We start from the raw sequence: 15,882 nt of genomic DNA, 5'->3' as shown, positions 1-15,882 counted from the left end.
ATAAATTAGACAGTCAAATTAGTACAGACAAATGTTGTTATTAATAGATATATTCAAAAAAGATATGATGAATAAATAAAAATATCCACACACTTTGGCATCATGTTCAGATCCTGTATTGGTCACGAATGACAAATGTTTGGAGTCAACTTATACAAAGTTTGCATTCGAAATTTAGACCATTCTAGAAAGTTGAAGGGTAGTCCCAACAAAATACTGGCTTGAAGCTTTAATCGCTTTTAGTCCAGGGCACGTGCAACAAACCCTAGACCATGTTAATGAACATAGCGGAAAACAAGCAAATCCTGTTGTACTTTCTACAAACCTAAATACAAAGCACTTGTAATTCTAACGCTCTACACCTACCAGATTCTTAATTATTACAAGGTATTATATGTTTCTTAGTACTTATCATTTAAGACTCACAACGCATTCTTCACTATCTTTTACTTTTGTGTTAGTTGTTATCTAATTTTTTAATTTTATACAGATATAACGAAGCCATCAACTAGATAGTGCTCCGGCAAATAAAACTAAGACAGTAACTTGAAATATTTAAAGGTCCCTGCTTTCCACTGTGCTCGAACAGCGCGTGCTTTCGCTTTCTTTGGTTAGCGGCCGCAACCTTATCTGAGGAGGGGGGGGGGCTCTTTCGAGAAGTGGAGACTTCGCTAAAGAAACCAGTTACACAGCCGCGCACTGGCGTACGGTCAACCGAGCGTGTAGTGAAAATACCAATATACAGGGTATTGTGTTGTGTGTGTACTTCGCTAAGGTAAGAATTACACGTGCATCTTTGAGTGGAGTTTGTGAACCTTTTCATCACTATTCACCTTGATTCAATGAAGCCACGGACTGTTGTGTAATGTGCTCCGGTCTTGTACTGAGCATCTTAGTGGCACTTGAGTGTTTTGTTTTTGGAAGATCAAGAAAACTAGTAATCAGAACATCGTTTGGTTCAACATACTTTTTTGGAGGATTAGGAATGTCAGGCAACTCCTCATACTTAAAAATTGTTAATGTTGTACGGTTTGTATAGTCAATTGTATAATACGAAAATTCATAAGTTTTAATACGGATTAAAAAAATAGATAAGAATTAGGTATTAGCTGGAATTTGACTGAGACTATGTGGAGGAAAGGAGAGCAAAATATTTACCTATGAAAATTCTACCTATTGTGATAATACTTTTGTTTGTTTATATTTTGACATGTCAACGAAATGTCAAGTTATTATTAAGTAACATGTTACTACGGTTAATGACAGTATTTACCTACTTTCTTACCAGATCCTGTAAACCATTACATGCACGTATTCGCCGTTATATATCGTGCTACATTTTACCACAAAATAACAAGCTGTTAGCTTCAACATTCTTGTCTTTACACATACAAATACATAATATTATATCTATTCAATTTAGGATTGTGTTACACACACACCTAGATTTAGGTATACTTAACATTACACAACAATGGCTTAGCTATTTGATATACATATAAAAATTGCTAGGTAGAGTATAAATTTAGAATACGATATGGACTGACTAATGAAAGAAAGGATTACAATAAAACACGTTGCATCGTTTGCTTTCCTACTCACAAATATTGTAAACAAACTGATTTATAAAATAACAATTTCTCAATAGAACAAAACAATGTATTGAAAGCAAATATAGGAATCTTAATTCTACAAACAAAGACACACCAAAAGAAAAAAAAATGAAAAAAATACATTAACAATGAACTCTACTTACTCTATACTTTCGTTCCAAGCAAAGCGTGTGAAATTTTTCTTTGCCCTAAAAGGCTAAAAATAAGTAACGATATACAAAATAATTGTGAATGGTTAAGTGAACCATCGGAAAAGCACGTGTGCGTACATCCGGTAGTTTTACTCTGTTATGAAATAAACAAATCACAAGCGACGGCGATATTTGTACCATAAAATGATGCAGGCGAAATACGATCGGCCGTCCTTTGACATTCACCTTTAACCCAACTGTTAACCGATACTGCCAATATTAACACAAAAAGTGTATAATAATAAAAGTCTCTCGTCATGCCCGATGCACAGTATCCGCGAACATGACTAAGTCAAATAACTAGTTGTCCAAGGTCGAATAAAAGTTCCAATTATCTATCTCAATGTTTTAAATCTTTATTGCCATCAGAATTGGCGGATTTGAATTATGAGAACAAAATTACTTTTGAGAATTGGACATATTTAAGATAATCCGAAAATTGTAGATACGATTAAGTACCTATAACAGAAGTTTAAAATAACAAGCGATATATGAATTTATTTATAACACGCTGTCAGTCGGAGCCTTGCACTTGGCTAGCACCATGGCATTAGTCTTCGTTTCCACACATGGATGCGGAGTGGAGAGCTGAGCAAGTGGGTCGCCATGACGTGTACCACTCACCGCCCGTCTAGATCGCCAAACATTATGTTATTCTTTTATTATAATTTATATACAATACAATTATGTTGAAAATGAAAGCGAATACATATAGTAACGAAATGAAAATTACTATAAACGTTTATGTGTTTTTGTATCGTCAATTGTTGTTTACCCGTTGTCGTTTATTGAAATAAGGCTAGCGTCAAGACAGGTCCCTCGCTCCGCACTCAACAACGCAACGCTGAACAATCTTGTTTTAGCCAGCATCCGACACGCTCGTTAAATCAACTAAAATCGGTAAACGCTGCTATTTTATACGTAATTGCGCCACTGCAAACAAACGTCCTAGTTTTGCGTCGAGAAGATAATAGCTATCTTTAAATCTGCCACAAAATAAAATGGAGTAGCAGTATTTCTGTATAGATTGTTTTATTATAAATAGCGATATTGTAATGGCTCATTTGTTTGTTACATTATTTATGTTTATTCGCTTTAAGGAAGATGTTTAGTGAGGTGTAATAATAAAATCTAGCTGCGTTTACGTCATGAAACAAGTTACCCTGCTTTTATAAAGATCCTTATAATATGTACTTCTGACTGAGTCACACAGCACACTACTCCATAAAAGTTGACATGTAGACTTGTTTGTACCTATAATACTATTGCTTAGAAAAATAATCATTATTATAACAAAGTAGAAAGAACAAAGAAACGAGCGTTTCTATGATAGGCACTGCGTATTTTAAAACTGATGTTTGCGATTTTATGTTTTTTTGATTTTTCAGTACTTAAAAGGAACTTACTTAACTATAACGATATTTTCGCAAAATATGAAACAAGAATCAAGATCAAGATAATAGTTGGTTAAAAGTATCATGACAGTTATGTATAATACTTTACTGGAAGGTCAGAAGCTCCCTGGCTAGGACTTCGGAGTTCGGACTTTCAATCGAAAAGTTGCGGGGTTCGAGACAAAACTCGTGCAAAAAATAAATTGATTTTACATTATCTAATTCATCAATGCTCAAACATTAAAGGAAACCGGCATGAATGAAAAGTTCGACAACATGTGATATCTGCCAACTGCCAATAATTACTTAATACTACAAAACTGTACCTACATGATGTTGTGTTGGTTCATCAAAAATTCACACTTTTGCTCAATTTTTGTAGCGGCCGTTTGAGAAAACACTGGGTAGGTAAATAAGGCTGCTAAGTATGTCAACTACGAACACAATTATAGTTTTCTCTCTGCTCTATAGAAAATACTGTCGATTGTTCCACTTGACAATGGAAATCACGTCTTTATGTTTTTGTCATCGAATGACAGATATTGATGATCATTTACGTTATGACATCGACTGTCTCTTGTTGCTCTTGAATCTTGAATACAGAATAAATACCTACGTTAATAGGAATGATCTTACCTACCAACATCCATACTAATACTAATAATATTATAAATGCGAAAGTAACTCTGCAGTCTGTCTGTCTGTTACTCAATCACGCCTAAACTACTAAACCAATTTTCATGAAATTTGGTATGGAGATATTTTGATACCCGAGAAAGGACACTTTTTATCCCGGGAAAATGACTCAATACCGGAAATCCCACGGGATTGGGAACTATGCGGGTTTTTCTTTGACTGCGCGGGCGAAGCCGCGGGCGGAAACCTAGTAAACTATAAAGATTTGAGTGACAATACATGACACTTAGACATGACACTACACGTATTGGTATTCATGTCATTTTTAGGATTCTGTACCGAAGGGTAAAACGGGACCCTATTACTGAGATTTCGTTGTCTATCTGTCTGTTTGTCTGTCTCCAGGCTGTGTCATAACTCATAAACCGTGATAGCTAGAAAGCTGAAATTTTAACAAATGATATATATAGGTATTTCCGTTGCCGCTATAACAACAAATACTTAAAAGTTAAAATTAATAAAAATAAAATATTGAGGGGGGTCCCCATACCCCGTAGTAGTATATAAGTACATACTTATAGTGCGATCAAAATATAAACAAACTTTTTATAAGTAAGGAAGTGTTAAGATGTAACGCTTTTATTATGATATGTCCAGGTCCTAGGAAGTAAAACTTAATCACTCACACTGCACACATAAACTGCACATAAGTATTTAGTAAATTTAGAATAAAAAGGAATAGGTACTTTAATGACCATAACACGTCATGACCTTGACCAACCTTGACTGAATAAGTTTGGCCTGGAAGGCTGCAGGCCTCATTTTTGTAAGGTAAGGTTTATCGATAACGATCCATCGAAAATATTCTTGAAATTATGTCTCTTTTAAGAAATATTTTAGCTACAATTTCGTTCAAAAATAATTGCATAATATGTGTTAATTTTAACCCACAGTTAAAAATCGAAACTGTGCGTCTTATGAGCAAAATGAACTTTAGAAGTTTAGAGTAACAATTGATAAAAACACTGAATTAATAATACGTAGTAGGTATTTAATTGTTGGTCGGTTTCACGTTTAGGTATAAAGAAATTTTATTTACACGTGATATAAAAAAAATAATGTTGCAGCATTCTGTGCACGTTACAAATTAACATATTAAAACAATTTGAATTCATACAACCGGCCGTCTGGTAGGTGACTCCGCTTAGTAACGGTCTGTGAAAGAAAAGATGCCACCGAAATAAGCAATATCTATACTAATATTATAAAGCTGAAGAGTTTGTTTGTTTGTTTGTCGGACCAGTAGTTCCCGAGATTAGCTCGTTCAAACAAACAAACTCTTCAGCTTTATAATACCTATAAGTATAGATAGGTGCCAACCCCTCTACCCGGATGCACTTTTTAATTTTTTTTCAGTTAATAGTTATTGTTATACAAATAAATAAATGTTGTTCTTTCTTTCTTTACAAGGACGTCAAATCGTCAATCGAATATATTATTAAAATTCCTTCAGTTGTAAGTGGTGTAACTTACACGACTTTCTTTGCAATAAAGATGAGAGTGAAATATTATAATACAGTTAAAAAACAATATCATACGTTATGCATACGTTACATACAACAAAGGTGGTATGCATTAACAACATGTATTTGTTTCAGTAAGCCGGGGCATGGCGGATTATACAGAAATAAAGACGAACTGCCTACAAAAGTTCCAACTATGGGAGGACCCTGATTTCCCCGCCACACAAAGTTCCGTGTTCTATCATCAAGTCCCACCTTTCCAATTTGAATGGAAAAGACCACACGTAAGTATTTATTAAAAAAAACTGTCCTGTTTCCTTAACAATGAGCCTGAAGAAGACGATAAAATAATAATTATAAAAAAACACGCTTGAGCTCATGAAATTCACCAAACCTTGATTAGTGTATAAAATTACCGATCCCTGATAAGTGTACAAAGTTTGAATTTAATCTGTCCGTTTAAAGTAGGTCAAAATCTATAGTCTAAAGGAGTCGGTTACTTACAAACATACAGGTGATAAATATATTTTTTGAATAAGTACTTCAAGGCCAAGCCGCAAAGAATATGCAACTCTCATATAAAGCAGATTGTATTATTTGCGTTTTGAGAAAAATAAATCAAACATTACTATCAATAACGAATTGGTCGTCAAAAAAGATGAATAACTAGATAAAATAATACCGAACTATCTAAAATAGATTTATAACGTGTTTAAATTTTTAGGACTAAGTTATTTTTTATAATGTTTGCTGAACAACGTTTAGCTGCTAAACAGTTAAAAGCCACATAAAATTAACGTAGGTGGCTCTTAAAGGCTCTCATTCATATACTTACAATATTAAAATAATACACATAAGTAATGACATAATATTGGTACTACCTACTTTTACTTTTTTGCAATAACTATCGTTGCATAAAACTGAATAATAAATACTTATCATTAAAACCCAGAAACACAATATGATACAGTCTTGTAAAGTGAAAGTTGTTACCCTATATAATATAGTACATATTTGTTATAAGTTATAACTTCAACTATCGCCAACGAGGGCACATAGAAATCGTTATCTATTAAAATGTATATAAATTATAAATTACTAATAACTAATAAGATACTGAATATTATATACTTTTCATTTTTGTTTTGTTGACGTTTTTATTTTACAATTATAGAGATTACGTATTACATATATTGTTAATTAACGAGCAAGTGCAACTAACATTAGGAGCTTTACTGAGAAGCCAATAGCTGTTACCGCGATTTGTATGAAAGGTTTTTTTTATACAAATTCCTTTATCTGTAATAGATTCAATAATAATATTTTGCAACTCATATTTTAACCGATGACGATTGCAAATACTGCCTTGTCTGGGCGGCAAGGTCTACCTCCTACGTATAGGTAGATATTTATTTGATTATTCACATATTATGGAGATAAATCCAAATAAGGTTGATTAGAAATCTGTTTATAAACCATTCAGGAATGTTAAGAACGGCAAGATACTGATAATTCCCTTCGTTTATATAATGACTAAACTAGTTTTGTTTCTTCTGCAGGAACTATATCTCAATCCGAAGTTTATTCACGAAGGATACGAGGGCTTCGACGTGGTGACCGGTACACTCGGTAAGGCATTGTGAAATTATTTCGTAACATATAGATTACAAACTAACTCAAACTGTCGCGACTTCAGCTCTCTTATAAGCTTAACTGTTTTAATATACATGTACTACCTTAGTATCAAGGCGTTATGTAATTTTATGAAATTATTGTATATCATTATTCTAATTATCCTTATCCTTACCTCCCTATAGTCCCTATCCTTATAAGATTCGGCTGTAAGGATTTATAAAAATAGTAATAAATGTACCTATATAGAGCCTAAGCGCGAATGTTATGGTCTATGGATGTTTGTTATCTCTTTCACATAAAAACGATTGGACGGATTTGGATGAAACTTTACAGGAATACTTATAGGTTGATGGAACACGTGAACTACAGAAATACTTACGTACTTACGGTGAAACCACGTGGCACAGCTAATTGTTTATGTAGGAAAGGGACCAGGTTCTCTTTATATGCATATATTATTATGATTATGCAACGTAGGTGTGTAATGTAGGCAAATTGTTAATTACATAAGGAAACTAGACTAGTTTGCCAACGCTTAAAGATTTATTAGATATAATCTACGAACAATTTAATTAGAATCGGCATTTGTTTATTATAATATGTTCTGCTTCCTGGCTCCTGCGAAATCAATGTATTATATACATTAAATACCCATAAATACTAAATTTGGAAGACCGCAAAGTAATATTGAATACCTACGAGTCTCAAAAGTGGCATAGTCCTATGTTAATATGCCTTGCTAATTGCTAAGCGAAATAAACCTTTTGCACTGCTTGTCTAAAATGTAAAACGTAAATTTAAATTATGTATCAAAGCGTGAAATGCGCGTTTGCGCTTTAGCGAAGTTCTGTGTTATTATGTGCATGTCTCTCGCTATTGTAGTAAATAATAAAAATAGGGTAGCAATTAAACGAGTGACTGTAAATTACAGTTCTAAGTGTCAAAATTAATTAATTTGGGTTATAGAATGACTAAGTGAGCGACTGACTGCGAGTGACGAGAAATCAACAGAACAGCAACTTACAAACATTAATTTGAGTTACTTAAAATACAAAATGAGCAGCGACCTAATATTTGTTTGAGTGTCAACGTTACGTCCTGCATTTTTTTCAATATTTGGCAAATGTATTTTTTATACTGAGCGGCATTTTATCTTAAATGAAGTGTTTCGAATACAAAAACCACTTTGAAAAATACACTAATGAGCAGAGTATAATGAGCTCACATTTAAAAAATAAAAATAATATGAAATAACTATTTGAAGAAACACTATTCTATTAGTTGAGAAATTTTATTATTGAAATATAAGGCAACATAACAATACGACTCGTGATCCCCGAATTTCATTATTTTGAGGTGTCTAATCGATAGCGGGTAGTGACTTTTCAAAATAAACTGCTTTTCTTTTTCAAAATTATTTTGAGAATCGCCCTTAAGTCGCTTCTGGCACTCGCCGGCCGCTGCCGCGGCACGCTCGCTTCGCTCGCTCGGCTCGTGCGGCAGTTCAAGGGTTAACCTAACACGCTCGTCGCTTCGCTCCTCGCTACCTATTTGAATATTAAGAATAAAAGTTTTATAGTTTTTAACCTACGTAGTTTTTTTTGGTTGAGTGGGAATCACCCTAAAGTCGCTTTTGGCACTCGCCACACAAAATGGGCTCACGTTTCGTTATTGCATATATTTTTTTTAGATTTGATATTTACCGTATTAGATTTGTAAAGTAAAATATACATATTTATATCATATTTTTGATTTAATACATAATTGTTTAATTTGCGCTTTTATATTAACCGTAAAAACACATTTATTAAAGGAATCAGTCATTAGTTACAGTGAACGAAACGTCAGCTGTCAAAAACGTCGTAAATAATAACCAAATTTTCTGAATTTCAAAAAATTATATCTTGAAAAGTAATGGTTTCCGCAAGTTGAAACTTTCCAAAATTAATTAACAAACTTAGAACTATAACTTAAAAAAAATCAACGCTCTAGCGAAACGTAAAGGTACTAAAGACGAGCCAATTAAAACAATGTACTCCGTAAAAATAAAGTAATATGCATGCATTTATTTCAATCAAATGAACAAAAAATAAAATAAGACGCATCAGTCAACTAAAAAAAAACCAACTCCCAACTCACCTGACTGCAACGATTCGTCGCCCCGCCCCCATTCGAATTCGCGCGAATTTAAAAATCTGTAGTTTTTATTAAAAAAGCGTATCAAAATAAAAAACATAAGCCCTCAAATAGAATATGAGTAACCAATAATCATTAATAAAGCAGCTCACAAAACTTTGCTCAAAGTGAACTTTTTAGTAGTTCGCTAAGTATAACCTCACTTAGAAAAATCGAATCTATCTTAATATTGAAGTTGCACTCTCTGTATTTCCAGTCGCTCACTTAGTAATGAAGTCGCTCGGATAAAATTTTAATATCTGAAATGGATTTATCACAATCCACTTTTTGTAAGCTCGTTCTGGATTTTATTATAAATCAATATTCGTCGTCAGTTTAGTTAATTTTTCGCTTAGTCAAATTCATACCGGTCAAGTTATTAAAACAGTATGTCATCATCAGTCGCAAAGTTTTTTTTTGTTCGCTCGTTTTATAATTCCCCATAAAAATATAGCCTGCTTATACCAATTCATATGTTTTTATTCAATATTTCAGGTGACAAATGGCTGTTATCGTGTTTTGGGATATTACATATGTATAAAGGCCTATTTTTTCGAGTAATTCCCGGAGTACAGAGGCTTGATACTAACTATGCTGGCATATTTCGGTTAGTTGCAAAATATTTATTTCAAGCCACATTTTTGATACACACCGTATTTGTAGATAATATTTGACTTTGTTTGTATTGTATTTGAATATTAACGGCTAAAAAAATTAAATTGTATTAATATCTAAACACGCAATTGATCAACCCTCTAAGGAGGCATGTGTATCTACTATTAACAAAATAGACTTAATATTCCTTTATGACCAATTTTCAGGTTTTGTATATGGTGGTGTGGGCAATGGGTAGAAGTATTAGTTGATGACCAGCTGCCCACAGTGCACGGCAAGCTGGCTTTCATGCACTGCAGCCATTCGGAGCAGTTGTGGCCAGCCTTATTAGAAAAGGCTTATGCTAAGTCAGTATACCACTCTTTAGAACCTGCCATTCATCCCTGTAACTTATTGCATGATGTAGTCCACTGTATAGTTGAACAAATGCCTTGAGCTTGTGTTTTAGTATAAATTATTTTGCCATTGCAGAATGCACGGATCGTATGAAGCTTTGAAATACGGTAATCTTCACGATGGACTTGTCGAGTTAACGGGGGGTATAACAGAGACTATCCCACTCGCAGATATAGAAGATCCAGTTAGATTGCACAATTTATTACAGACCACAAGTGTTGTTACAGCGTATCATTCTGCAAATTCTGTTAAAAATATAGAATCTGGAATACGCTACAGACTGTATAATATGGAAAGGGTGCGTAAATGAACTTAGTTTAAATTACATATATCTTTTATATCGTAGCTTCCATTCCTATAATTATTATTACTATCGATACCTATAAGCTGATTGAGCCGCCTTTACCTTGGACAAAGATAAAATAAAATTTATTAGCAACTTCAAATATAACATTATAGGTACAATATTGCTCTGCCTTCTGAACTAGGTTTATTAACTAAATTACCTGTATCTCCAGAAGGCAGAAAGATAAAACAATACTTACTGTAATTAATATTTAAATCCGTTTAAAAACAATATATTCATGTACATACACATTTTATTATAAAAACATTTTGCTACTACTATAAAGTCGATGTGCTCTGTAACAGTTAGGTAATAGCAAAATAATTAACATAATATTGTTGTCGTAACTGTTCAGGTAGAAACCCCGGGAGGTTACATACACTTAGTACGCTTGGGAAAACCTCTAGCGGCCGGAGAAAAGCCTTTTAACCACCTGGTATTAGACAAAACAACGTAAGTATAAATGTACAAATCATTCTCACCGTTATAGCGCACACATAGGACCAAATAAAATACTTACTATCTTGATCAGTACCTACCTTTAAACCTAAGGTCTAATTTTTCTGAGTTAGCTGCTCCTAATACAAATTTGTACCTACTGGGTAGAGAATCATCATTTACGCATCACACTTGATGCGTAATTTCATTTTCGACTCCGAAATTAAATGCTGACGAAAAAGGTCTCTTTACATTAAATCTTATTTTTAAGATGGAATTCAATACCAATAACAGAGCGAGACCGATTAACATCTACTACTACGGGTTTCTGGATGCTTTATACGGATTTCATAAGCATGTTCGCCCAATTGGATTTAGTTCACATTAGTGGAGAAAATAGTCAGATAGAGGCTACTCTGGCAGATAAACAAAAGTGGCTGATAAGGTCTCATCAAGGGAGATGGATGAAAGGAGTCACGGCCGGAGGCTGTAGAAATCATACTGGTAAGATTATTGTAAACATATCATTCAACTAGCTGCGCTCCGCCGTTTCACCCGCGTGGCTTTGCTCCTGTTGATCGTAGCGTGATGATATATAATATAGCCTTTCTCGATAAATGGGCTATATAACACCGAAATAATTTTTCAAATCGGACCAGTAGTTCCTGAGATTAGCGCGGTCAAATAAACAAACAAACTCTTCAGGTTTATTATAATATTATGTATAGAAATATAGATTCTAATGTTAAATTAATCACTATTCTAATGTAGCAATAAGGTAACCTATCTACGACTAATGTTTCCAGTACATTTAGACTTATTACAGAAACTAATAATATGAGAGGAATGTAGTGAGAAAGGAAGAGTGAAATAAGAAAGTGCTACTTTTACAATTTCATACTAACTAGTTATAGTTAAAGAAAACATGAAATTTTTAATTATTTTATTATTTCTATTAACGAAGTCTCACATTGATATTTTCAGAATTTTTCCACATGAATCCACAAATTCAAATATTGGTTAGTGAACCGGACACAGTGTTTGTATCTCTCAGTCAACATAGTATAATGGAACCGAAAGTTATAGGCTTTAGTATTTATAGAATTTCAAAACCACTTACGGAAATTGCACCATCCACGTTATTTAAGAAAATCAAGAGCTCCATTAATTCTAAATACACCAATAGCAGACAAGTTAGCGAACGGTAAATATATTAATTTAATCTATTTTTATATAAATACTTACCTACTTAAAGTAACGACCCATCTGGATTTTCTCTGTGAATTTATTTTCAAGGGCAAAGCGAATTTTCTAACTTTAATAAATGTAGGTATAAATATCAAAATTATTGCAGAAGCGACTTATTTTCTCTCATGAATATTTATTATTTAATTTATGTTACCTCTGACACACTCTGTTTTTTTTAATATATCAAAATTAATTAATTGAGAATAAGTAGAAATCCCTCATTTTTATCACAACTAATAGCTAGTAGTTAGTTACCCATGCATGCGCGGTGACAATAAAAATTTGTTTCAGCAATTCAAATTTCAAAATATAAAAATAAATATAAAGTATATACTTTCAGATGTGACCTAGAAACCGGTGCCTATTTAATTATACCTACAACCTTCGAACCACGACAGGAGGGAAATTTCACACTCCGAGTTTGTTCAATAAAGCAACACAAAGTCAATTTATTAGATTGTTTTCCACAGACATTAAAAATGGCTCTGTTAAAACCGCCATCTCAAATAAATTCCAATACTTTTCAACTATACGACTCGCAATTTCTTCAATTAGCAGACGAACACAAAACTATAAATGCGTTTGAACTTCAAGAACTGTTGGAGAGATGTTTGCCCAATGATTACATTAAGAGCTGCGCAACGATAGAAACGTGCCGGCAAGTCGTGTTGTCTATGGAAGTATCCTTTTTAAAAGTTATAATTTGTAGCTTAAATAATATGTACCTACGTGTGTTGTAATTAATTATTAAGATCAGAAATTATACCCAAACTAACTGTAAACTGACACTGAGATATGAGCGAGACGTGAGCGAGACGGATTTATTATAAAATAATAAATATTTACTTTCGTCTTTCAGATAATAACTAATCATAATACGTCATAAAATTCTATGAACTATTTCCTTAGAACCTTACTGATATCAATGATGCATTAGTATAATGATAACCTACGTAAGTATGTGCGTTGCAAGAAAAGAAAAACTCAAATCAATATCATAACATCGTAATTCGTGTTATGAACCTTTTCCTAAAAATACAATACAATACAATTGCATACAGCAGATTCAATTTAATTTAACTTTCGAAGGTTCCGCAGTTTTTTTTTTTTTATAAATGTTAATAATTTTCTTAACCCTAAATAACAGAAGGATGGATTGGGTCGTATAACGTTAAACGACTTCAAGAATTTAATATACAGTCTAAGATATTGGCAAGAAGTTTTCAAGCGATATTCCACCGAGAAAATGGGAGTGTTACGAGTAGAAAGATTTCGTGATGCGCTCCGTGACGTCGGCTTTGCTGTGCCCGAGAGAGTCATGGCTCTTCTGGTGCTCAAATACATGAGAAAGGATGGCATGCTGAGATTTGGGGATTTTGTATCTGCAATCGTCCTTTTGCATAGGGCATTCGGTAAGTAACGGGTTCGTCCACGACAAGCAATGAATGCAGGCATGAATTTACATCAATAATTATTATTTATTATTCTTAACCACCGTACAACCTTCCATCGTCAGAACTAGACCAAATTTAAATGGGACCAAAAGTGAAGCATAGGCTTTTTATTAAAAAAGAAATATCAAAATCGGTTCACTAACACGCAAGTTGTGGGTAACAAGCAATTAAAAAAACAGTGGAATTAAGAACCTTCTCCTTTTTTTGAAATTTGTTGAAAAGTTACATTAAAAACCCTACCATACCAAAATTATTATCGAAAAAAATAATAATAAAATGGTTAAATTTATGGTATAATAAAAAGGAATATTGCAATTTTAATTCAAGCAATTTTGTTTTCAATTATTGTAATGATACTTATTGAGATCTTTTTAAAAATAGTATTAAAATTTGCATCCATTTTAGTGCAATTTAAATTCATCCTATTTAAAGTAAAATGGTATGCATAAGAAAAAGTTCTTAATTACCGGTTCTTCGTTAACTACCATTTTTTTTAATAAATTGCCTACTGCCTAATAAATATTCAATTAGATCTATATCTAACAATAACATTAACTAATATTATATCGTAGGTATCTATATTCTCATTGGTAAAACAGCTTTGGTTACTAATCAAAATTGTCGCTTATTTTTCTCTTTAATCGGAATATAATATATGTAGTACGAATAAAAGACAAATATAATGGACTACTTGCTCTAATGGTTTATCTCACGAAGTACCATATTTTATATTCCCATTTCAGATATGTTCTGCAATAACTGCTCAACGAGTTCATACAAAATGCAATTAACATTTTCTGAGGTGGGTATTATAATATTGTTTATTTTATAAGTATTAAACAATTTATCATTCGCTTTTAAACATTCTGTAATGCATAATTTATTTAATTTATTTATGTCGACACATCCTAACAGTCTTGATAAATATAAGCCTAACTGCCTAAGTACCTACGCAATACTTTCTGATTTATAACTTTATAAGTATATAAAATTTAAATATAAAAAAGCCCCGACACCATATTCTTGACAGGTATCTTGAATTTAAAAACCTGAAGTGTTTTATTTCTTTTGATGATTCAAGGTCTTTCATTTGATACCCATATTGAAGTTGTTGTGGAAAGACCCCATCGGAATCGGTACATCCGTTTGAAAGCTACGATGCCACAAACAGACGTTCACATTATAACGGCCCTGTTTTTGTGTCAGGGGTTAAAAGTATAGATTGTTTAAAATATGTTCATAAGAACATACAAATCGAAGGTTTAAAAAAATTGTTTTAAATGTACATTATTATATTGTTGAATTTGTTTTTCAGTGGCTGAAGTTGGCTTTGACGTGCTAACATTAGGATTCAGATAAGAGTTGCTGCTAATACCTACAAGTGCCAAATAAGCAGAAATCGGAGGTTAGAAAATATAAAACATTTGTGATAAAGGAAACGATATTATATGAATTGTGACTTTGAATTGAGAATGTACTTGTGGTGTAAACATACGATATGCATTTATTATTATAGGTTTACTATAGTGTAAATATTTTGAATGTAATCTACAAAAGTAGGACTTAATTATTATTAAATTGATATGACTTTATGTAGTATGTACATGTACATATTATATTATTATATAATATTACCTAGAACATAAATAGGTATCTACTAAATTAGTATTAACCAGCGCTGCAACAGATTTTCGAGAAAACCGTATTTTGGACATTTTTTAATTGTTTGTAAAAATAACGAGTTTTTTATAAACGTAACATATTTTTATTCTATTTTTTGGTTCGTCTGGCAACATTGATCATTATTATTAATGTGGTAAAACTAAGTATGTATGTATATGTGTACCTTTTTCTATGAAATTTCACATTGTACATACATATAACATATATTTTAGATTATAATACTATTGTAACATATATAACATAATTACTAATTAAAAAAAGATTAAACTCAAATAAAAATTAAGGTTGCATTTATAAAAATACCTAGTTATCTAAGAGTATATATAAATGTATAAAAATGTAGTAGGTATCCATCCTTTTTTTCTTTATTTGAATGTGAATAAATAAAATTTTTGAAAAGCAAATAAACCTGATTACTTTTAATTAACGTGTTTTAATCATCACAATGATACTAGCGTACAACTCTGGGTATGGTTAACTAGTAAGATTGACAGGCAGGCATAGAAGGCTGCCTAAAGAAAATCGATCAGTGAAA

General features: G+C 32.5%; 1 protein-coding gene across 3 annotated transcripts; it reads left to right on the top strand.

Annotated features, from left to right (window-relative positions):
* Positions 1-673: 673 nt before the first annotated feature.
* On the top strand, positions 674-15,769 carry CalpC (calpain C). Of its 3 annotated transcripts, none has more exons than XM_090102682.1 (13): positions 674-775; positions 5,493-5,641; positions 6,917-6,986; positions 9,663-9,774; positions 9,989-10,129; positions 10,254-10,476; positions 10,880-10,977; positions 11,234-11,466; positions 11,947-12,166; positions 12,551-12,890; positions 13,358-13,622; positions 14,408-14,466; positions 14,980-15,769. In XM_090102682.1, exons 2-13 carry the CDS (start codon positions 5,504-5,506, stop codon positions 15,004-15,006), a joined length of 1,926 nt encoding a protein of 641 aa, XP_089958808.1. In that variant the 5' UTR covers positions 674-775; positions 5,493-5,503; the 3' UTR covers positions 15,007-15,769. The 3 variants fall into 3 exon arrangements, with proteins under 3 accessions (XP_089958808.1, XP_089958823.1, XP_089958815.1); XM_090102689.1 differs by having other exon boundaries at positions 690-775; positions 5,497-5,641; XM_090102697.1 differs by lacking the exon at positions 14,408-14,466.
* Positions 15,770-15,882: the final 113 nt, after the last annotated feature.

Source organism: Colias eurytheme, chromosome 1 (assembly GCF_061535395.1).
Source record: "Colias eurytheme isolate Ceu_HAF_F1 chromosome 1, ilColEury1 Martin Lab GWU primary, whole genome shotgun sequence".
Classification (NCBI taxonomy): domain Eukaryota; kingdom Metazoa; phylum Arthropoda; class Insecta; order Lepidoptera; family Pieridae; genus Colias; species Colias eurytheme.
The sequence above is the reverse complement of the archived record's forward strand: the minus strand, read 5'-3'. Positions and strand labels throughout refer to the sequence as shown.

Coding starts and splice junctions, on each gene's coding strand:
- CalpC (XM_090102682.1), top strand. CDS start 5,504: ATGGCGGATTATACAGAAATAAAGACGAACTGCCTACAAAAGTTCCAA. Junction 6,987..9,662: donor CGTGGTGACCGGTACACTCG/GTAAGGCATTGT, acceptor TCAATATTTCAG/GTGACAAATGGCTGTTATCG. Junction 10,130..10,253: donor TTAGAAAAGGCTTATGCTAA/GTCAGTATACCA, acceptor TTGCCATTGCAG/AATGCACGGATCGTATGAAG.